At 52.0% G+C, this 22,779-nt stretch overlaps 1 protein-coding gene across 12 annotated transcripts in view; it reads left to right on the top strand.

The window, feature by feature from the left end:
* Positions 1-22,779, top strand: part of CAMK2G (calcium/calmodulin dependent protein kinase II gamma) — a 62,590-nt gene that overhangs the window by 4,877 nt on the left and 34,934 nt on the right. For all 12 annotated transcript variants that reach the window (XR_004229128.1, XM_023204938.2, XM_023204933.2 and 9 more), the window contains exons 3-10: positions 8,810-8,869; positions 16,378-16,432; positions 17,299-17,364; positions 20,607-20,679; positions 20,825-20,927; positions 21,361-21,444; positions 21,897-21,991; positions 22,635-22,757. Coding sequence is in view for 11 of the 12 variants with exons in the window: in XM_023204938.2 (XP_023060706.1) it covers positions 8,810-8,869; positions 16,378-16,432; positions 17,299-17,364; positions 20,607-20,679; positions 20,825-20,927; positions 21,361-21,444; positions 21,897-21,991; positions 22,635-22,757 (659 nt within the window). In the remaining variant the exon portion in view is untranslated. The remainder of the gene's footprint in view (positions 1-8,809; positions 8,870-16,377; positions 16,433-17,298; positions 17,365-20,606; positions 20,680-20,824; positions 20,928-21,360; positions 21,445-21,896; positions 21,992-22,634; positions 22,758-22,779) is intronic.

Below are 22,779 nucleotides of genomic sequence, written 5' to 3'. Positions count from 1 at the left end.
AAAGCTTTCCTCTTTGTGAGGACCTGGGAGGTGAGGGAAGGGTCCTTATGTGTTTCTTCTTCACGGACAGGCCCTAGCGAAGTGCCTGACTTATGCCGGCCACATACACATTAAATGAATGGGTCAAGAGGACTATGTAACCAATCGTGGTTGCCTTTTGGCTTTGGCTCCCAGGAAACTCAGAGTCAAGTTGCCAGAGCCCTTGTACCCTGCTGCAGGCTTGAGTCCTCCCTTTCTGATCCAGGGAGCCAGGCTGCAGACCTGATACAGCTGCTGGAAGAGAGGACAGATGAGGATAAAGACCTGTACTTGGGGCATAAGGCAGAGTGGGAGATGTAGGCAGACATTTAGCTGATGATTCCTCCTTCCTTGTCACTAAAGGCACTCTAGGGCTACTGTTGAGATCTCTTCCAAGTAGTGATTTTCAATTTTAGTGTGCATAAGGATCACCATGAGTACTGGTTTAAAAAATGCAGATTTCCGAACTTTAGCCACAGAGATTCTGCTTTAGGAGGTCTAGGGTGGGGCTGCAGAATCTGCATTTTTAACATATGCTCCAGTGAATTTCATGCAGGTGAGGCATGAGCCACTCTAAAAGATGCCACCTAAAATCTGCAACAACAGTTGCTCTTGCCATGCCCTCTGGAATTCAACAGACACACCTTGGCCCAGCCTTCTCCAGATTGTGTGTCTGCTGCTATGTGGCCATCTGTGCACATGGGCTGTTCTGTGATTAGGGGCCTTGTTCTGGGCCTCCGGATTGGGGTGTCTGTGTCTGAGGCTGCGGCAAGCTGGGTTGTGGCATGTTGGCCACCAGAAGGGTAAAGGCTGTCCCTTTCTGGGTCCAGCTGGCCCTGGGGACTGAAATGGGATCCCCTGGATGGTGCCAGCTGAGAATCCCCACCCCCTTAGCGTTGGCCTGAGTAGCCCCCATGACATTTGTGTCCCCTGTGGTATCTCCAAGTGAGACTTTCCTGTTAAGGATCTGGGTGAAGTGAGGGAAAGAGAAGGGAGGGGGAAGCAGCAATGCAGGGAGTGGGAGAAGGAAGAGAAATCCACACAGCACTGGAACACAGGCCTCGAGGAAGCATTTAAGGAGGCTGTGTGCAAAACCATGCCTTCCTCCTCAGGGTAAAACAGGCCAATTTCTGTAAACAGAAAAATGGGCATCCTGCATATCGGTGATGGAACGCCTCTACCTTCTCTCCTGAAGGGATGGAAGCCGACTGCAGGTCCCGCCTCTGTGCGAAGGCTTCTGCTTTGTCATGTGGTCATGTTGAGCTGTGGGCCTTAGGGCACACAACACTGGCCTGTCCCCCTCCCCTCCCACCTGCCTTCCCAGAGTGACTTGGGGTGCTGCATCACGGTGTGGGGATGGAGGTGGGAAGGTTACCCTGTCCCGTCAGGGAGGCCCCTGCCTTCTTCCTGCTGCTTCCTTTGGTCTCTTGTCACCATACCCTTGCTAGAAGCTGTGCTGAAACCCTAGAGGTGAGTGGCTGACCCCATTCTCTGCTGAGGCTGGAGACGGGGAAGGGCGTGACCATTCCTCCTCCCATCTCTATGCTTGCTGCTCTCTGAACAGCTTTGGCAGACCAACAAGGGCCTGATCCCATGGGTGCCAAAAGGGTGGTGACAGGAGGACATGGGCACTTCCCACCTCTTGAATGCCTCTCTGCAGAGCCCCTTTGTCATCTGCCCATGGCCAGACAGATCTGTCACAGGACTGCTGGGGAGACCAAGGCACAAAAGCTTTGTCTGGGGTCTTTTTTTTTTTTTTTTTTTTTGCGCTGCAGGTGCCTGTGACTTTGCCAGGCATCCTCAGTCCGTGTGGCCTCCACCCACTCCTTGGCGCCTTTCTTTAAAACACAGGTTCTGGATACTTTGTTCCTGTGATGAATCTTGGCATATCACCTCACACCTCTCCATCTAAGCCCCAAGCTCCAAGCCTGGTGGAGCAAATCCCTCCTCGTTGCTGGCTGAGGCCCCATTCCCATCTGTACCCACCTCTCTGGGCTGTGCGGTGGGGAGATTTCCAGCCACTCCTCCCCAACACCATCTCCGCTTCCTGGGCCCTATCAGCAGCAGCCGCAGCTTCCCATCTGCTCCCCTCTTTTCTCCTCCCTTTCTTTCCCCTCCCCCCTGCTTGCTGCTGCCCTGGGAGGAGCTATTTTTAGGGGCTGCTTCCTGGGATGTTTTACTTGGGGCTGGTTACCATGAAGGAAATGTCACCAAAACAGTGGGCAAAGGCTGCAGGCACCAGGAGCCCTGCCGGGGGCCATGGAGAACACGACGGCTGACCCTTTTCTGGCCCTTGAGAGCAGCCAGAGTGTCCCCAGGCAGAGCCTTGCCTTCTTGGGGCTTGCTAGTGACCCCTTGGGGATTTTCTCCGTCAAAGCTGATTTAGGGCCTTTTCGCTGTGGGGCATTTCTTGGAGCCTCTCTCCCTCCTTAGAGCTTCCCTTGCCTTGAGATCCAGAGGCCAAAGTGGGGCTCAGGTCTTTGTGTCACCAAGTTAAAACTGCGTGAGTAAGGGCTGAAGATAAGGGGAGGATGCTGGGTACATGCACAGAGCCTTGGGGGTTCACATGGGCACATTTCAGGCCCCGTCCCTCTGTATCACATCCCCCAGCTAGTCACCAGGTGTACACGGGTGAGGGCATTAGAAGCCGTGGTCCTGCTCTTGCGTGGTGGATGGACTTTGCTTTTAATTGGAGACTCTTTGCCCCTTTAGAGTGAGATTCAAAGAGGGAGGGATGTGGCGTCGCAGTGTCAGGATGAGGTCGGTGGGATCGTGGCTTGGGAATCCCACTGGTCAGTGGCCCAGGCCCAGGGCTGTGCATAAGCAGCTGGGGAAGGTGGATTATGACACCAAATCCCTGCCGTGTCCTTGTTTCTGCTCAGAGTGACCCCAAGGGGGCCAGACGGGAGCCTCTGTTGCTTGGAAAGAAGATGAGGGGCACTCAGGAGGGCAGCAAATGAGGCTGCCTCCCATCGAGCCCTGAAATCAGTGGGGCTGCAGGAAACTTCTCACATCCATGTTTGGGGTCACAGGCACAGACCTGCAAAATACCGTTTGCAAAATTAAGAATGCCTTTGAGATTGGAACTTGGGAGAGCCCTCAGTCAGAGTAGGAATGTACATCCTTTCCCACGTACAGAGGGTTGTATGTTTAGGTGGCAGCATCTTATTTGAAGCTAGTGCTGTCATATGTGTGGTTTTTTTTTTTTTTTTTTTTAGGAAAATGTCACTATGTCAAGCAGGCCCGTCTCTGAGAGGGCCATGGAGAGTCTGTGGCCAGCCAGCCCTGGTCCCCTGACCCGGCAGAGGAAGGAAAGGGCATTGGAGTAGGCTTCTGTCTTCAGGCCAGAGGGGGAGGTGGTTCAAGGGCAGGCTTGGTGCACCCCTTGGCTGCACGCTATCACCTCCCTATCTGCTTCCTCTTTTCTGCCTCCCTCGGTGCATCTGGTCACTTCTTGCTGCCCTTCCTGTGAATCGTGGAGCCTTGGACCAAGTCCTGAAGCACTTGGGCAGAAGGCGGGAGAGGCTAGGTTTCTAGGATCCTTGTTTCCCAGGGCCTAGCTCTGGCCTGGGCTCAGACCACTCTGGCCTGGGCAGGCTGCTGGGGAAGGGCTGGAGCCGCTTCTGCTTTCTGCTCCTGTTGCTACCTCTGCTCATGATGGGGAAAACCTGCAGAGGGCTGTGGTTGGAGCTGGGCTGAAGGCCGGCAGGGGTGGGTCTCTCCATGGCAGTAGCACACAGGCAGGCAGGAAGTGGCCCTGTGCAAAAGCGGGAAGTGGCTGTTGTCAAACAGGAAGGGGGGGCTGGGCTGTGGGAGGGGCGGGGATGAGCCTGGTAGAAAGGTGGGTGGAGGAGGGTCCACCTTGGAAGGTCTGAGCATCTCCCTAGTGGCCACTGGAAGGAGGGCTGTCTCAAGGGAGATACCTTTGCAGCACCTTGGGATACTGAGCCAGGGCCCTCCCACTGTAGACCAAGCCCATTCAGTGGCCTCGCCCTTTTTGGGGTTGGGGATCCAAGGGCATCCAGCTGGGATGCCCTTGCCATTGGGAAAGATTATCTAGAAACCGCTACTCCATCCTGGAACCTCTCTGCTGCCACTGCTGCTGGGGTGGACCCTCTGGTTTTTTGCAGCTGTAGGGCAGCCCTGGAGGTGCTGTGGGGCAGCCCTGGAGGTGACTACAGGACAGGAAGAATCAGGGGAAGAGACAGGAGACAACAGCTGGAGAGGCTGGGTGGTAGCCGGGCGGTGCATGGTGGCAGGAACGGGGAGAGCATGGCAGGCAGAAAGCTCTCTGTTCATTGAGGAGAGCTTGTGGATGGCAGGGTGCCACGGCTGCGAGGAAGAGGAGGGAAGCAGACAGTGGCACATCCTGTGGTGTTCCCCTCTCTCTGAGGAGCCCCTGTTGCTGCCTGTCACCTGCAGACTGTAGACACTGGTGGGCCCCGCCAAAACAGGGAGGGACACTCTACACCCAGGACTGCAATGGAGGACCATGTGGGAAGCCCAGAAGCCAGGCAGGAGGGCTTAGTTGCTGTGTTGCAGACCCTGCATCTGCCTGGGCTGAGGGGACAGTGGGTGCCATTCACAGTGTCTCTGGTGATAGCTGTGGCCACAGGCCCAGCCCAGGAGACCCTGTCAAGCTTCTCACTGGGCCCTTGGAAAGGAGCTATATGCCAGACCTTACGCAAAACTCTTGACCTGTACCACCTCAGTTAAACCTCAGATCTTGCTGTCTCCATTTTAGAAGTGAGGAGCCTCTTGGCAGGACACAGTGGCTCATGCCTGTAATCCCAGCACTTTGGGAGGCCGAGGAGGGCGGATCACGAGGTCAGAAGATCGAGACCATCATGGCTAACACGGTGAAACCCCGTCTCTACTAAAAAATACAACAAAATTAGCTGGGCATGGTGGTTGGTGCCTGTAGTCCCAGCTACTCGGGAGGCTGAGGCAGGAGAATGGCATGAACCCGGGAGGCAGAGCTTGTAGTGAGCCGAGATCATGCCACTGGCACTCCAATCTGGGCGACAGAGCGAGACTCAGTCTAAAAAAAAAGGAAGTGAGGAACCTCTTTCCCAAGATAATGTGCCTGGCTCACTGTCTCACCTCCTTTGGGTCCTAATCAAATGTCACCTCCTTACTGAGGCTTTCCTGGACTGCCCTACTTATATCTACACTCCCTGCTTTCTCTGCTTTTTCTACGCAGCACTTGCTGTAACGTCTAATGTGCCATTGAGTTTTCTTATTGTCTGTCCCTCCCCCACATACAATCCACTAGAGTGTCAGCTCCATGAGGGCAGGGATTTTTGTCTGTTTTGTTCACCACTGTCTTCCTAGCATCTCGAATACTGCCTGTCACATAGTAGGCCTCAGTAAATATTTCTCTTTTTTTTTTTTTTTTTTGAGACAGAGTCTTGCTCTGTCACCCAAGCTGGAGTGCAGTGGCCCAATCTTGGCTCACTACAGCCTCTACCTCCTGGGTTCCAGTGAGGATGTCTGGCTAAATTTTGTATTTTTAGTAGAGATGGAGTTTTACCATCTTGGCCAGGCTGGTCTTGAACTCCTGACCTCAAGTGATCCACCCACCTCGGCCTCCCAAAGTACTGGGATCACAGGCGTGACCCACCGTGCCCAGCCACGATAAATATTTCTTGAAGGAATGAATGAAGCTCGGGTGGGTTTAATAGCTTGCCAGATGTGGCAGTGTTGAGCTCAGTCCAGGGCTGTCTGACTCCAAAACCGATGTGTTGTTAATTGCCATACTCTACAGCTTAGAATTAGAATGAGGATCAAGGTGCAGTCCTGGGGTTCAGAGAAGACCTGGGCCTTGCCGGGAACACAGGGCTCAGCTCCTTGGAGTTAAGGCTGAACTACGAGGCCAACAAGGACCCTCTGGACGCTGGGCAGCTCCTTTGAGGAGTTGGGAGCCTGAGTCTGTGTGTCTCCTCTCCACTCGAAGTCACTGGTAAATCAGAGTGCCCTTATTTTTAGTGCTGTTGCTGTTGTGGGACTATAACCATTAGCTAGTAAGAGACTTAAGGAAGGAGATAAACATTAATCTTCTGGGCCTTCCCTCAGCTGCCACCTCCGCATTGCAAGATGCTGTTCTCCTGCACCTGCCCAGGCAACCAAGCCCGAGAGTTATGGACTGGAGGGTGGTGAGGTGTGTGCCCAGAGAGAGGGCTGTGGGTCTGTAGCTTTGGGGCTGGCTAGCTTGGTACCTCCATCTCAAGTCCAGGGATGGAAGGAAGGTGGGGTCATGTCAACATCCTGCCAGATCTGGAAGAAGCAAGCCCCCCAGCCACCAGGCAAGGCTGTTACAGCCTCCTTGAGTGCCCTGCTTCAGGAGGTCACTGGCCATATCCCTGTGCCTGGGACCAGGGGATGCCAGGTGATCTGGGAGTTGGGAGTTACTTGGGGTTCTCCTGGCTGCATCCTGGTCGGTAGTCATGCTGAACCCGGGGACAGGAAGGAAGGTCTGACCCAGATCTTTGGGCAGCTGGGATGGATTAGCTGGGCAGTAGGAACTAATCTCTGTCTGTCCCCACCTCCTTCCACAAAGTAGAGCTGTTGCTAGAGGGAAAGTTTAGGACAAAGCTGGGTTTGGTTAGTGAAACAATAAATGTGAATTTCTTCTAGTCCATAATCCCTACATTATCTCAAACTGACAGGCCTGGGTTTGAATCCCAGTTCTATCCCTTTCCTGCTGTGGGATCTTGGGCAAGTTACTTAACTTCCCTGGGCCTCCGTTTCTTTCATCATCTGGAAATGTGGACGATCATAGCATTCACCTGATGGGATCATTGTGAGGGCCATGGGAAAATTTACAGAGGCCTTTTGCTGTTTAGGGTAGAGGCAGGGAGACAGGAATAGCTTGGCAGCTATGGATGTGGAGGCGTGTGCCCGGGCCTGGATAATTCGGGGTGAACTGGACTCTCTTCCTTTTGGACCCCCTCCAAAGCCTGGAGTCTTAACTCTCACCATTCTTTATCTGGCCATAATAGCACAGGGGTGGAGAAAGAGGGCTCTAGGCTGAGACCACCTGCATCACTGCCTGTCCGTGTTACCTTAGGCAGATTACTCTATCTTTTTAAACCTGTTTCCTCAGTAATATAATAGAGCTAATCAGATCCCTACTTCACAGAGTTTCTGTAGGTATGAAATATGGTAATCCACGCCTCTGCCTGGTATGTAGTCAATGCTCAGTAAGCGATTGTTATGGCTACTACTGTGGTTATTGGTAAACCCTTATTAAGCCCCTGTTTACAGAAAGAACTCTAGAAAGCACTACCCGGAAAGGTACCCCCGCCCTTCGAAGAGCTTGCAACTGAAAGATAACTGATGTAATATATGATGTGAGAATCGTGAGAAGTGCATTGGGAAATTGGGGGGGTGGAGTAGGAGGGAGAAGTCACAGTCTACCGAGAGGAGCAGGGAAGACTTCATGAAGGAGGTGACTTTTGGCAGGATTTCAGCAAGTAGAAAGAGGGAAGGACAGTGGGGGAGGGCTGTGAGGCCTCCGTGCTGTGAGTAGCATCCTCTCTTCCCACGTACTGGAGCTCTGCCTTCCTGTGGAAGGAATTGACCCACGCAGCTCACTTGGATCTGGGGACTTGTGGATTTCTGGTTATTCCACCAAAACCGAGTAATCTTGGCATCTGAATGTGAAGAGGTCAAAGCTCACAGCAGTGGTGGCCAAGAGGACCTTGGGGAGAAGCAGGATTTGTATCCTGGTTTCTCTTTCTATAAAATGGGCATCATACTAATGCCAACCTCCTAGAGTTGTTATGAGGATAATTAAAAGAGGCAGCTGCCTGGTGTAGAAGTAAGCTCTCAGTAAATGTTAGCTATTATTATTTTAAGTCATCATTGTCTTGATCATCAACCTCTTTATTATCAGCATCATTATGTTTCAGGCTTGCCATCAGGACTATGTAGAGAATATATGCAAAACCCCTAGCCAGTGCCAAGTATATATTAGGTGCTCAGTATAACTTAGCTATTGTTAGTATTCCTAACAAGAAAGAGATTCTGGGCCAGGCGCGGTGGCTCATGCCTGTAATCCCAACATTTTGGGAGGCCGAGGCGGGTAGATCACCTGAGGTCAGGAGTTCGAGACCAACCTGGCCAACATGGTGAAACCCCGTCTCTCCTAAAAGTACAGAAGTTAGCCAGGCATGGTGGTGTGTGCCTGTAATCCCAGCTACTTGGGAGGCTGAGGCAGGATAATTGCTTGAACCCAGGAGGCGAAGGTTGCAGTGAGCTGAGATGGCACCACGGCACCCCAGCCTAGGCAACAGAATGAGACTCCGTCTCAAAAAGAAAAAAAGAGATTCTGGACACCCTAGGCCACTGAAACCCTGTTGTGGTGGAAAGAGCACCAGAGTTTTAGTTGAAGACCTGGATTCAAATCCCAGCTCTGCTGCTCACTGGCTCGAAGTGTGCAAACCCTCAAGTCATTTCCTCATCTGGAAAAGGTGGTCATAACTATCTGGCCCAGGCCTGGTGGCTGGCACCTATAGTTCCAGCTACTCAGGAGCTGAGGTGGGAGGATCGCTTGAGCCCAGGAGTGTGAGGCTGCGATCGTGCCACTACACTCCTGCCTGAGGGACAGTGAGACCTAAAATGAAAGGAAAAGAAGCTGTCTCCAGGATTGCCATGACTTGCTGCATTACTTCAGCAAATCATTACAAGTGCATAGTTAGTACCTAAGAACTGAAGGAATACGAATAACAAGGTGACCACAAGGAGAATGGATGGTTGATGGCTTTTGTTTTTTCTCTTCTGCTTTTAGATCACCAGAAACTAGAACGTGAGGCTCGGATATGTCGACTTCTGAAACATCCAAACATCGGTGAGTGCCCGGACATGGAGCATTTTGTGGGTATTTTGTAGAAGCAGGGAGAACAGATATCCACTGCTTTTGTGTGTGGGATCACCTCTGTCTGTGGACCTTTACCTGGTGTCTGTTTTTACATGAGCAGGATAGCAACGGTGTCTCAGAATTCTGGGGCATTCTAGTTTAGAGACCTGAGTATCTGCATCACTGCGGCACCTTCTCAGGGCTGGGGTGTGAGGCATCAGAATAGGTTTCAGACGCTATTTCTTCCCTTTCTCCTTCTGTCTTTGGGCTGAGGTCCAGGGTCCTCAGCGTGTGAGGTTCCGGGCTCCTAGCCTGCCAGCATCCCTCACCAGGGGCCATCCACAGCCCTCTTGAAAGGGTCAGGATTTTGTTTGTGGACCTGAAAGAGTTTTGTTCCTGCTGCAGTGTCCTGCACACTCTGGGGGTTTCCATGGTGCTCCCATTTGTATTCCCCAGAGCCAGGAAAGCAAGCTGCCCCCTCGCCTGGCTTCTCTGGAGAAGGGATGGAAGGAACCACTCAGATGGGGAAGGAGAAAAAAGAGGATTTCTCCCTGCTCCCACCCTGACTTGGGGGACAAGAGAACATTGTTGGTTGTGCTAAAGCCTGCCTCAACCCACTCTGGCTCAGTTTTACTTTGTTCAGCTGAAACCGTCTTTGCCAAAAGTGTTGGCCCTGATTTGGTGCTCCTTGCAGAAGGGACAGAAGCTGGGCTGGCTGCAGTGTCTGAGCAGAAGCCCCAGTGTTGACTTGAGGCAGAGCAAGGAGCATCTCCTAGGTTTTCCCTAAAAGCCCTGAGTCATCACAAAAGACAACACGTGTTCTGTGCTCCTCAGGCATGGCCTAAATATCGGGGCTCCCACCGTGCCCCGGAGGCCGCCTGCTCTGCTCTATTGGCGGCCAGGGCTGTGAGGTGACTTGCTGAAGCCTAATGCTTCCTTCAGAGCTACCCAGCCCCTGGCTTCCTAGGTCTCAGGCTAGAACACTCAAAGTGAGCTCTGTCAGGGAAAGGCTGAGGTCCTGCTCTAGCCCTCTGGGAGAGGAGCAGCTCTGAGGTAGTCAGAACGTCAGCTGTGCAGGGCTTTGTGGATGGCAATCAGCAGCTTGGATTACACCCGAAGCAGATTGGCGTGGCTGGTGGCGATCGGCTCTGCCTGATGCAGTGTGTTCTGCAGAGCCAGCACCTCTCAGCTGGTGGGTTCCTGGCCTCAGAACTACTGGAGCTCCTAGGTGGTCTCTGAGTTTAGGCCTTTACCTGAAAATAGCGCACTGGGGACTGACGTGTTGCCCTGGGTAGGAGAGGGCCCACAGAGGGAAACACCTAGAACAGCAGTCATGGATTCAGGCATGTTTTGCTTGGCTGGCTCAGTGGTCTAAAAATATTTTTATTATTTGCCAATATTTAAAAATGAGATTTCACATTTTGAAGAAAAAAATCTATTCCCTTGCCTTTCCAGTCAGAAGGCTCAGCTCTGCTGAGTCCCCACCTTGCATGGCGAGAAGGAGCTGTGGGGAGCAGTGCCTGCCCCTGCAGCCCGCTGGCCACCGTCCTTGTCACCGACTATGAGCTCACATTTGCATTGCCCACCTGGGCCCCTGTAGGCCTTGCAAGCTTGTGACCTCTGACCTAGAAGTTCCAGAACAGGAAGAAAAAGCATGTGCGTGACTAAAGCCACCCATAAGCCCAGAAGCATTTTGATGTTCCAGACCTGGGTCTCAATATCTGAGGAAGGTAACTTCCTTTCTTTTATGCTCCTTGTGACCAACTGGTACAGCAGTGATAATCTGACCTCATGTAGGCAGGAGAACAGCAGCTAGGGGTCAGTGATGCGGGAGGCAGAACCACGTCCGCATCACCTGCGACGAAGGTGGGTTGACCACGGACGGGTCAGGGTATAATGAAGACAACTGAGAAATTAACAGGAAGGACAAAATAGAATTCTAGCAGAAAAAAAGCCCTAGGCGTCTTTTTGTTTATTTCTAGAATTGAATACATACTTTTTTACCTCTTAGACTTCACTTCATTTGGTAGCCGTTTCCTTTCACCATCTGCCCTGGGCTCAGAATGGAGGCAGGCGGAGACCATCTATCCTGGCCGTCTGCTCAGAGGCCAGGTCGGGCACAGTCACTATGTTGGCCTCTGATTTCCTAGAACTGTGCTTCCATTTCGTGACTGCTCCCAGGTCCTAAGGAGGTTGGTCCGAGGACCGATTCTGGGGTTGAGGGTGGGCAGAGGGAAGTGGGAGTCAGGACTGCGTCCTGGGAGCTCCAGCATCCGGTGGGAACCACGGCTCTTGGAGATGTGGCAGAGCTGCAGGTCCAGGAGGCTGCGGTTGCCATGGATCTGGACCTGGCTTGTGGCAGGAGAGGAGGCAATTTTGTGCCCCTAATTCACTATTCCTCTCCTCTCTCCACTGCGCTGTCCTTCAGAACTGTGGCCCTTTTGGCTCTGGCCTCTTGAACTCCATCCCAAAGGGAAACAAACGGGCCAGCCCAAGAGCAGTGCACAGTCGAGGAAGCTAGAGCAGAGAGCACGTGGTCAGCCCCGGCTGCGGTCAGACTCGGAGGCACTTAATTCAGATGGGGCATTTGGTGCTAGGGGCCAGCCATGCTGTTTCCCCTTAATAGCTAGATATTCTGTCCCAGGAGTTAAAAGCCTGTTGGAAGAGTGGTGAACCCTAATATAAACTCTGGACTTTAGGTGATGATGAGTCAATGTGGGTTCATAGACGGTAACAAATCTACCACTCCAGTGGGAGGTGTTGATGGTGGGGGAGACTGTGTGTGGTGGGGGGACATGGTGTATTTGGGAACGCTCTCTCTCGGGTATTTGGGAACACCCTGTACTTTCCGCTCAATTTTGCTGTGAACCTAAAACTGCTTTGAAAATAAAGTGTATTAATTAAAAACAAACAAACAAACAACAAAATGCCTGTTGGGTGGAAGGCACACTGCCGAACTCCAAATGGTGCTGGGAGTGTGGCCAGCAGTGGGGAGTTGAGAGGAGGAGACGCTGGTGTGAAGTCTGAGGTCTGAATGAAGTCTGTTCTACCTGTGATCTGCCTGCTCCCTGCTCTCAAGTCCTCTAATGAATAGACTCTGTCTTCCTTCGTGCTGAGCTGCCCCAGCAGTTTGGATCATAGTCTAGCATCGTGGTTTAGAGTAGCACTTCTCAAACTTTTATGTGCTTATGACTCACCAGGGATCATGTTAAAATTCAGATTCCAATTCAGGGGGTCTGGGGTAGGACTTGAGTCTCCAGCTGATGCTCATGCTACTGGTCCGCATGCTGGTCTATGCTTGGAGAAGCCAATGTTTGCAGCTTTGGAGTCGCATCCAGATTTGGGGGTTGAATCTGGGATTTGCTAATTAGTAACTGTGACCTCTGGCAAGTTATTTAACTCCTCTGTGCCTGCCTCTGTTTTGTTATCTGGGTCCCTTCGTGGAGTTGTTATGAAAGGGTTCAGCCAGGAAAGGAGGCAAGGAGGGAGATGATGAAAACGGAGATTCCAGCCCCTAGAAGTGATCTCTTCAAGACCCCCAGCCTGGACTCAGTTCACAAGTTATTCAAGCTTGACCATTTACCCTTGAGCCTAGTACCCATTCAGCTAACAGTAAGTGTAGCAAAGAAACAGTTGCACATAAAAAGAAACATTGAATCATGACTGTGCAGTTCCTACATCCCTGCCCCCAGGGTGGGGGTGGGGGGAGCCCTGCCACAGCAAGCTCTTGGGGGGCAGCTCAGCCCCCCACAAGCCCCCATGGCAACAGGACCTCCTTCCCACCGTGTTATTGCTGCAGATATTTTTAACAGCAACACTTTTTCAGTGCTTTTTGGAGAAAGATTTGTTAGTTAAAATGTGGCATATTGTTGGGTGGTTTTTAAAGAATTGGAAATAGCCACAACATTTGGGTTGTGGCTGTCTCAGTCCTTGAAGACATGAAATATCAAGTAAAGGTTTGTAGGTGTTTTGGCCTGTTCTGTCTTTCATGGTTTTTAAAGAACAGCAATTAGGTTTGTTGCTGAAATGCAGTAAATGCTTTTATACTCCTTTCCCCACGTCTTCTTGTCGATGGACGTGGCCTGGCCCTTGTTGGCCTTCATGCTCTGTCTTTACTCTGGAACAGGCTGGGTGTCAGATTATTTTATTCGACGCATCCATAGTCCCTCTGCTCCTGCCTCACAGCATGACACAGTTGTGCTTAGTTACGCATTTGTGTAACTGCTGGTTTAAAGCCTGTCTTCCCTCTTCGCCTGGCAGCTCCAGGTGGCAGGGCCGGCTCATCTTCTTCACGGCCACATTTGTAGCACGTACAGCCTCGCCTGCTCCAGGGTAGCAGCCCAGTGGACATTATCAAGCCAGTCAGAATGGCCAGGGGTAGGGGGGACAGATTAGAGCTCCTTTGCCTAAGAGTTTGAGAAGGTGACTCCCAAGCAACTGCAATATCAGGAATCTTGATGTTGGTTTGTCTTGGCTTCAAGTCCAGGTTCCGCTGCTTAGTGTGATTTTGGGCAGGTTTCTTATGGAGCCTCAGTTTCCTCTCCTGTCAGATGGGGTTATTTGTATGTAAGTAGCTACCCTGCACAGTTGGTGTGAGGGTTCAATACAGTAATGCACGTGGAGCCCATGGAACAACGCCGGCACACAGGGACAGCTCAACTAAGTGTTAGTTCTTAGATTTAGATTGTTATTATCAGAATCTAATGGGGTGCAGTAGCTCACAGCTGTAGTCCCAGCCTCTCAGGAGGCTGAGACAGGAGATGGCTCAAGACCAGGATCTCTAGCCCAGCCTGGGCAACATAGTGAGACCCTGACTCTTAAAAAAAAAGAAAGAATGAATCTGCTGTTGCTAAGCAGGCATTTAGAATGGCACAGTCATTTCTCCTCTTGTCTTCAGTGCCCTGTTAATTTCTTTACAAATTAAAAAAATATCGATAGCAGTCTTATTCGGATACGGCTTCCTCCATCCCTCCTTGTCTTGGCGGGCGCCTTGCTCTGGGGCACACATCAAAGCTGTTCTCTCCGCTGGGTGGCCTGGAAGGATTAGTCTTCCTTTGCTGCTCCTCTCTTCTAATTCCCTTCCCCGGCTTCCTCCCACCTGGGCTGTGTGTGTGGCCTTCCTGGAGAAGGGCAGACGCCAATGACTCCATGTCTAGGCAGAGGCCTGGGTGCCTGCACTTCTTGCCTTGTTCTTGGCCTTGCTCTGCTGGGTGGGGGCAGGGTGGTGTGGGGCATGGGGTGATGCTGGGCATGGGGTGGGGGTCTGGCTGAGGGAGGGCTCAGCGCCAGGCCCAGGCAGAGCTGAGCGGCTCCACTTCTCTGAGATGATTGTCAGCATCACACCTGCTGTCCTGTTAGCTCCCCATGCTGCTGCTGTTAGTCACCTCCCTAATGGAGCTGGTCTGTAGCTTCTGGGACAGCTGATTTCCAGGAGATTATTTGTATTACACACTTTAATGCTTTTTAATAGCAAAATTTTAATTAAGTGGAAAGTCCTTTTGGAAGCGAGCGAGCAGCAGCTGCAGCAAGACTCAGCATGAGGCACCGACTTAGACCAGAGGTGCGCAAGTGAGTGGGACGGAGGCAGTGGCAGGACTTTTAGAGCACTTGATGGAGTGTACATGGAGTGTGCCCAGGCTAGTTTTTATGGGAGGAAGGCAGGGACCTGGCGCTGGCTCCTTCCTCCTGTCCTAAAAGCCCCCTCTGTCATCTGCAGGCCCAGGGAAGCATCTTGTTTACCCAGGAGAGAATGTTGTAAGGAGGAGGAATATTGGAAGTATCACCCGCCTTTGATCCTGTTCGCAGAAATACTGAGACTGGGATGGGATTTTTGGGGTTGAGTCACTAGATCAGATCAGGTACTGTAGGTAATGGGAGGTGGAAACAGTCTTGAGGCCCTGGCTCCAGCCCTGGCAGGCTTCGGAGTCCTCAGTCATCAAGGGAGGAGAACAAGGGGGCTATAGTGGTGGTCAGTGCCTCGGGACTGCGCCGGCTGGGTTGTATATTTTGCTTTCTGAATGATCTTGCTTCGTGGAGAGGGGACAAAGGGAAGCACCTCAGCCCTGAGGAAACGTGTGACACTGGAAACGGAAGCAGCCAGGGCCCACCCAGGAAGAGACATGGCCATTTCTTTGTCTCCCAGCACTGAACCAGTTAGTTTGGTGTCAGGCCATTCCTGAAGTGCTCCATGAGGTACGGCTGTAACTGCCAAGGCTTGGAGCAAAGGTCAAACCAAGGGAGGCCTTTGGAACAGAGGTTCCCCATCAAGAGAGTTCAGGTGAGGGGAGGGACAGGACAGTCAGCCAAAGCGGAGTTGTGTCTGCATTAGAATGATGCTCAGGAGTTGGCATTTAACCCAGAGGTGGCTTTGTGGGCAGAAACTTGAAGAGGAGACCTCAGAAGACTTCAGGTTGGTTTTTTGCCCAAGAGCTTTGGAGGCGGGGAGCGGGGAGGGATTCCGCCTGCCAGCCTTTTCTCGCAGCTGGTGCGTCGCCCGAGTCTTCTTCCTGCGGCGCCCTCCTGGACCTGTCTGCGATGCTGCTTTAGGGACATTTGTAAGTGGTCTTTCTTTTGGATGCCAGGGCTTTGTTGCCTGGATATGGGGGCTGCCCCACGTTTCTTACAGGAAGTAGTGGTGTAGACCACAGTCTTGGGGTCAGGTAGCACTGGAATCACATCTTGACCCACCACTTAGAAGCTCTTTGGCCTTTGTCAAGAGAGTTTATGTCCCTGAGCCTCTGGTGCCCTCATCTATAGAATGGGAATAACATTCATCTCAGGTGGTCGAAAGGAATAATAAACTCCTCAAAGGCAGGCACTGTGTCTGTTTCTCCTGAATCCCACTACCTAGCATGGGGTCCAGCACACAGTAGGCACTCAGTAAATGCTTGCAGAATCAGTAATGTATGCAAGAGCCTAGCACAAGGCCTGGCATAGAAAGCACTTAATAAACTGTTATTGTCGTCATTGCCTGAATGTGTGCGTGGCCTTCCAGGCTCGCCATCCATTATCCTGCACCACGTGCCTTCCTGCTGAGCTCTGCCTTTCCACCTTCTTCCCCTCCCCTTAGTTCTGCTCCCATTTACTGCTCTGGAAGAGCTCTCTGGCTTTCCCATCTGGTCATTGTTGTCCCCTGCCGTCAACATTGCTAGGTGCTCCTCACGCTGCATCTCACCATCGTGCATCATATCCCAGGACCACCTTCTCGGAGACCAGCCCTCTGGGAAGGTTCCGGCTTCTCTCCATCTTGACTTCTTAGCCATGAAGCTTTTCTCTCTTGCCTGAGTCTGAGGTGGCGACCAGAGCTCCAGACTGGCTCGCAGGCTGTGTAGCTTTGCACTGGGGGGCACTGGGCATGTCGCCACTTCCCCACGCTGCTCCTTCTGGAGAGCCCTGTGAGCCTGACAGGATGGGGCAGGGGCGGGGCTACTGAGGAGGAGAAGCCCAGGATTTCCGAGTTTTCTCTCTGTTAATCTCTGTCCCCATCTCCTCTCTTGCAGTGCGCCTCCATGACAGTATTTCTGAAGAAGGGTTTCACTACCTCGTGTTTGACCTGTAAGTGCCACTTTCTGAGGGTGTGGGGGCCTTTCCCTCCAGCTGGCTCAAAATGAAGGCTCAGGAAGAGGCCTAAACAGGCTCTCCAGCCTCTGCCCAGGGCCCCCTCCTTTGTCCGAGAGAAAGGATTTGACTGGGGCAGATTACTGCCCCCACGAAGGGGGTCTCCATGTTCCCCCAGCGTCCCCCCGGGCTCTGAATCCCAGGACAGCGTTCCTCTCGCACTTCTGTTCAGCAGCACACCTTGCGCAGATGCCTTTGTCTTGTTTCTCAGTGTGCTGTCCTTAGTGAAGAAATAAAATACAGCTCTTTGCATGACCTTTAAAATCCTGAGAAATCAGAGGTAGCTTTCATTAGTCGGAAACCAGGCTCCATTGGAATGGGTCTCTCCTCCACACTGGTTGTGGTTTAATGTCTTAAAAGTGGCTCTTCACCTCCTGGACACTCCTCTCCAGGATTCTCAGGGTTGGGTCTGTGTCATTGGTCTCATTACTCTTCAACTTCAGTAGTAGCTCTGTCCTTCCTGGGCAGTGATATTTTAGTGTTTATGTTGGTCTCAAAGTTGTGACTTTTGGGGTAGGTTGACTGTTTTCTCTTAGATCCCTGTATCTTCATCTCTGCCTATTAGTGAATCTGTGGATTTTGGAAAAAGAAATGTCCAGAAGGGAGGGAGGGCCCGTGATACCTCAAGGAGAATCCGGGTGTCACTGAAGGATCGAGTGTGTACTGAGCTCTCACATAAAATGCATGGGGAGTTGGGATTTCTCTGAAAGCCATTCTACAGGGTGACCCTGTTGCTTCGTGGACGTTGGGGTTGGTCAAGGGACCCTTTCCACCTCTGACCCTCTTCTTCCCATTGGTTGCAGTGTTACCGGCGGGGAGCTGTTTGAAGACATTGTGGCCAGAGAGTACTACAGTGAAGCAGATGCCAGGTAGGATGAGGGCCTGAGAGTTCAAGTGTAGCTCTGGAGTTTAAGACTGAAGTAAGTTTTGGCCACCTTTGGGGGCCAGCATTGTGCCTGTTTGAATAGTCTTTGGGGAAGATAAGAATCGCCCTTGTCTGGAGAAAGATTCTGTTGACCTGGGCTAGGGCTGCATACTGTGGGTGATATTAGAAGTTAAAAATTCAGCACTTCCGGGCCGGGCGCGGTGGCTCAAGCCTGTAATCCCAGCACTTTGGGAGGCCGGGATGGGCGGATCACGAGGTCAGGAGATCGAGACCATCCTGGCTAATACGGTGAAACCCTGTCTCTACTAAAAAATACAAAAAAAACTAGCCGGGCGACGAGGCGGGCACCTGTAGTCCCAGCTACTCGGGAGGCTGAGGCAGTTCAGAATGGCGTAAACCCGGGAGGCGGAGCTTGCAGTGAGCTGAGATCTGGCCACTGCACTCCAGCCTGGGCGGCAGAGCAAGACTCCGTCTCAAAAAAAAAAAAAAAAATTCAGCACTTCCTAACCAGGCGTAGTGGCTCATGCCTATAATCCCAGCACTTTGGGAGGCCGAGGCAGTTGGATCACTTGAGGTCAGGAGTTCGAGACCAGCCTGGCCAACGTAGTGAAACCCTGTCTCTACTAAAAATACAAAAAAATTAGCTGGGTGTGGTGGCGTGTGCCTGTAATCCCAGCTACTTGGGCAGCTGAGGCAGGAGAATCACTTGAACCTGCAAGGCGCAGGTTGCAGTGAGCTAAGATCATGCCATTGCACTCCAGCCTGCGTAAGAGAGTGAGACTACGTCCCCCTCCCCTCACACCCAAAAAATCACTTCCAGATGAATGTTTGACAAAGCTTTTCCAAGTCTCCTTTACCCTGTGACCCCAGAAATACTTCTTTTTGCGCTACTGTATACTCGCCACCATGCCCAATGTCCCCCTCTGCCCTTTTCTGTCCTTTGACAAATTCTAGTGTTCTCAAGTCACTGTGCTGAGGCTCTGGCATGATCCAGAGGTGCAGAAAAGATGATTTCTATCCTGAGGGAGTGGAGAGTTCTAGGTAATAATCCAACCAGAGAGCCCCGGGGAACTTTCAGCCTCTGTCACCTTGTCCCTAGACCACCATGACCGGCCTTGCCGTGGGGCTCCTCCAACTTGAGGACCATTCCCCGGCCACATGCCTCAGCCTCTGCCCTCCCTGGAATCCCTGGTGCCTCCCTCACCCACACTCTGAGGCGCCTGTTCAGCCTGCCTTTCCCGCCTTGGCTCTTCCCCCAGCCTCGCTTTTCTCGGAGGGTGATGTCCCTACAACCTGGTTTTGATCATCCTGCCTGCAGCTTATCTGGCTTATGTGGCAGCTCTGGCTGCCTCTGTAGAGTGGGGGAGTGCAGCTTCCTCACGAATTTCTCAACCCTGAGAGGCCAATGTTTGCTGATCAACTTCAGATGCTTCAGCCTCGGGAAGAATTCTCAAGTGGGGGGATGAATTCCAGTGCCAGCAGGGGAGGACCAGGCTCTGAGACGGAGGAGGCAGTGATAGCTCAGGGAGCCTGCGGGGAGGAGGGAGAACTGTAGGGAGGGGGCCCTGAGGGGGGTGACTGTACCAGTGGGCTTGGCCTGGCTCTGCTGGGACACTTCGCACTTTTGCCATTTTTGGCCAGAAGGCGCTCCCTGCTAGCCCGGCTGTGTTCTAATTATACATCTCTGTGGAGACTCGCCTCTATAGCTCAGTCTTAAAAGTTTCTGTGGCCCACTCTTGGGCTGTGTCCTATGGAGAGGCCCGAGTTTCAGCCCCCAGGGACCCAGTACGACCCCTTGGTTCTTGTGGGATCCCCAGCATCAGATTTCAGGAATAGTAAGTCCAGGCCACCCAGCCCAATACACCGGGATGCTCTGCAGACATGCTCAGTATACCAGATAGTACCTGATGGCAGGGGTCTATGCTCTAGGCCAAGTGCCTCAGCCGTGGTGCTACTAACGTTTTAGGCCAGGTACTTCCTTGCTGTAAGACCTCTCCTGTGCATTGTGGCAGACATTTAGAAGCATCCTTGGCCTCTGCCCACCAAATGCTGGGAGCATCCCTCCTCCAGTTGTGACAACCAGAAATTTCTCCGGGCATTGCCAAGTGTCCCCTGGTGGGGGTGGAGGGGCAAATTCATTCCCAGTTGAAAACCATTGCTCTAGACTGCCCCCACTCCCTGCCAGGAGTTTGATTACAGGGATGGCAGGATGGTTTGTAATGTGGACAGTCTGATTTACGTGTGTGACTGTGGCTGGGCGCAGTGGCTCACACCTGTAATCCCAACACTGAGAGGCCAAGGTGGGTGGATCACTTGAGCTCAGGAGTTCGAGACCAGCCTGGGCAACATGGTGAGACCTTGTCTCTACAAAAAATACAAAAATTAGCTGGGCATGGTGGTTCATGCTTGTGGTCCCAGCTACTGGGGAGGCTGAAGTGGGAGGATTGCTTGAGCCCAGGAGGTCAAGGCTGCAGTGAGCTGTGTTCACGTCTTTGCACTCTAACCCAGGCAACAGAGTGAGACCCTCTCTCAAAGATAAAATAATAAATAAAATAATGTAACTTTGGTTTTTTTTCTCTATGCAAAATCATCAGAAGTGCTCCTCAAGTGCCCTGTTTGGAAGCTCTCAAGTAAATTGTTTCTTAAAGGTATCTAGGTACTTGTTTTAGCTGCCTTACTGGGTGCCAAACCTCAGGGCAGCTGTTGGGTCTTGTCCATCTTCATATCCTAGGCACTCAATAAACATTTAGGGAAATGAATGAGTGCACCCACCCCCAAAGTAGCTCAGGTTGTTTAGTTGGACTCTCCTTCCTAAGTTACCAGCACGAGCCTTTTCTCCAAGAACAAAGTTACTATATGGAGAAAGAGAAAGAAGGAAGGGGTTGGATAGTCTCATCTTCCTCAGCATTCTGGGCTGTCTCCTGATCTCTTGGAAATGAATTGGTTGTGTTAGACCTTTCCAGTCAAAAGGGGGTGAGGTGAACCCATTCTAGCGGTGATTCCAGAGAAACCATTGAATCTACCTGGGCCTTGGTTTCCTCTTTCTTTAAATAGGTTGACCAAGATGATGTTCAGAGTCTAAGGTTCCAGTGGCTGTTAAGTGATTCTCTGTGAATCCATGGCCCCTTGTCACATGCCTTAGTCTGCAGCATGTGGTTGTGGATGTGGATGTGGATGAGGTGGTTTAACCCTGCACTGACATTTCTTTTCCTTCTGCTTTTTTAGCCACTGTATACATCAGATTCTGGAGAGTGTTAACCACATCCACCAGCATGACATCGTCCACAGGGACCTGAAGGTACTACCCAGGCCCACCTCCTTGCCTTTGCTCATGAAGTGTTGGCGCCACCTGGTGCCAGATAGTGGTACTGCGTAGGTCCAAATAGGCTCCCTCTGGGCTGCAAGGGTGGGTGCTCACAGGGTTCTCTCTGTTCTTTCTGCAGCCTGAGAACCTGCTGCTGGCCAGTAAATGCAAGGGGGCCGCTGTCAAGCTGGCTGATTTTGGCCTAGCCATCGAAGTACAGGGAGAGCAGCAGGCTTGGTTTGGTAAGGGTAACCCTGTCTTTCCAGAATGCAGCCCCCGCCCTTCCTCCTCTTCCTGATCTGCCTTCCTCTATTAGAACTAGAAGCCAGACCCTTAATGATCCTGGCCTCCTCAGAGACTGGCAGAGGGTGGGAGGGTGCAGAGATCTCTCTTGGCCCTACATGACTCAGTACAGCAAGTCTAGCTGTTGTCAGCACTGCTTTCTTGCTGCCTCTGGGAAGGAGCTGGAGTTCTTGGTAGGCATACGGCTTTGCCCTCTGGTTCAGACTCCAGGCACTACAAGAGGCCCAGTCTGTCAGCTCTTGCTGCCCATGTGCTGAGAGCTTATGTAGCAAAAGCAGCAGGAATGAGAAGGGACTTGGGGGAAATGATTGGTGTGGATTTAACGAGAGAGAAAGTGGGTTCAGTATGCCTCTGCCCTCTCTTCTGCTACAGGTTTTGCTGGAACCCCAGGTTACTTGTCCCCTGAGGTCTTGAGGAAAGATCCCTATGGAAAACCTGTGGATATCTGGGCCTGCGGTAAGCCCATTCCACGCTCTCAGCTTTTCGCTGTTAAGGGCCCTTAACTTCCAATGATGCAAGAAAGAGGCATTGCTATTCCTTGCGGGTCACACATACATGCCTGGTGTATGTGAAATTACGGTGTTTGCTCTAGTGCCCCTGGGATGGCCGTTCCCATCACACTCTCCTCCCTGAGTGCTTCTGGGATGACATGGTATCCTTCTTGGAGAGGGATTTGCCCACGCCCTAAAGGATGGGTTGTGCCTAAAGAAATCCCTGGTGTGACTTGGTGACGTGAAGTGTGAGGCATAGCAGGAGGGGCTGTTAGCATAGCATTATTGGCTGGCATCCACTTCTGTCTCTGGTATGGCCCCTGCCTTTCTAGGCGGCTCTGAGCCCTGCATGGCTTTTCTTGGTTCCTCAGGGAAGTAGGTGACTGACCCCCATGACCTGTGTGTTCTGTCTCGTAGGGGTCATCCTGTATATCCTCCTGGTGGGCTATCCTCCCTTCTGGGATGAGGATCAGCACAAGCTGTATCAGCAGATCAAGGCTGGAGCCTATGATGTAAGGACCAGAGAGCCGGGCAGCCAGGCCAGGAAGGGCAGATGTCCTGCTCCTCGGGCTTTGTCCAAGGGAGCAGGCTTGTTTAGTGTGTCACATGATACAGGGGGTGTCAGGGGACTTTGAGGACCCAGGGACGGGCATCCAGGGCCCAATTCTTGCCACCCTATGTCCCAGGGAGCAACTTTCTTTTGCACAGCCTTCTTTGTAACTAAAACTGAGGAGCCCACTGAAGTCCTTTGATCTTTACTTGCAAAGAATGGAGCAGCCTCATTAGTGTGCTGTGTAACACAGGGACAAAAGGCCTGGAGACTCCCTCCACTGCAGTGGCACCTTGGACACATTGCTGAGCCTCTATTCCCTCCTAAGTAGAGAGCTGGGCTTAAACCAGAGAATGTTGGAGTCCCCTTCCTGCTCTGATCTGATATTCTGGCATTCTAACCATGACTATTCTGTCTGTCTTTCCCAGTCTTTAAGTTGACACAGGTTCTGGGATAGCCCCAGGGCTTCTCCAACTCTGCTGGTCACAGCTTTAGGTACCACAGAGTATCCCAGTTACAGGAGTTGAGTTGAAGACAGAGCCAATGTTTCAGGGTGTGAAGCTCACCAATATCATATTCCTCCTCTCCCTGTTCCTGCTCCTTAGTTCCCATCACCAGAATGGGACACGGTAACTCCTGAAGCCAAGAACTTGATCAACCAGATGCTGACCATAAACCCAGCAAAGCGCATCACGGCTGACCAGGCTCTCAAGCACCCGTGGGTCTGTGTAAGTGTCTTTGCCAGTGGCC

The sequence above is a fragment of the Piliocolobus tephrosceles genome, chromosome 9, assembly GCF_002776525.5.
Source record: "Piliocolobus tephrosceles isolate RC106 chromosome 9, ASM277652v3, whole genome shotgun sequence".
Taxonomy (NCBI): domain Eukaryota; kingdom Metazoa; phylum Chordata; class Mammalia; order Primates; family Cercopithecidae; genus Piliocolobus; species Piliocolobus tephrosceles.
This window is presented reverse-complemented; position numbering and strand designations above follow the sequence as displayed.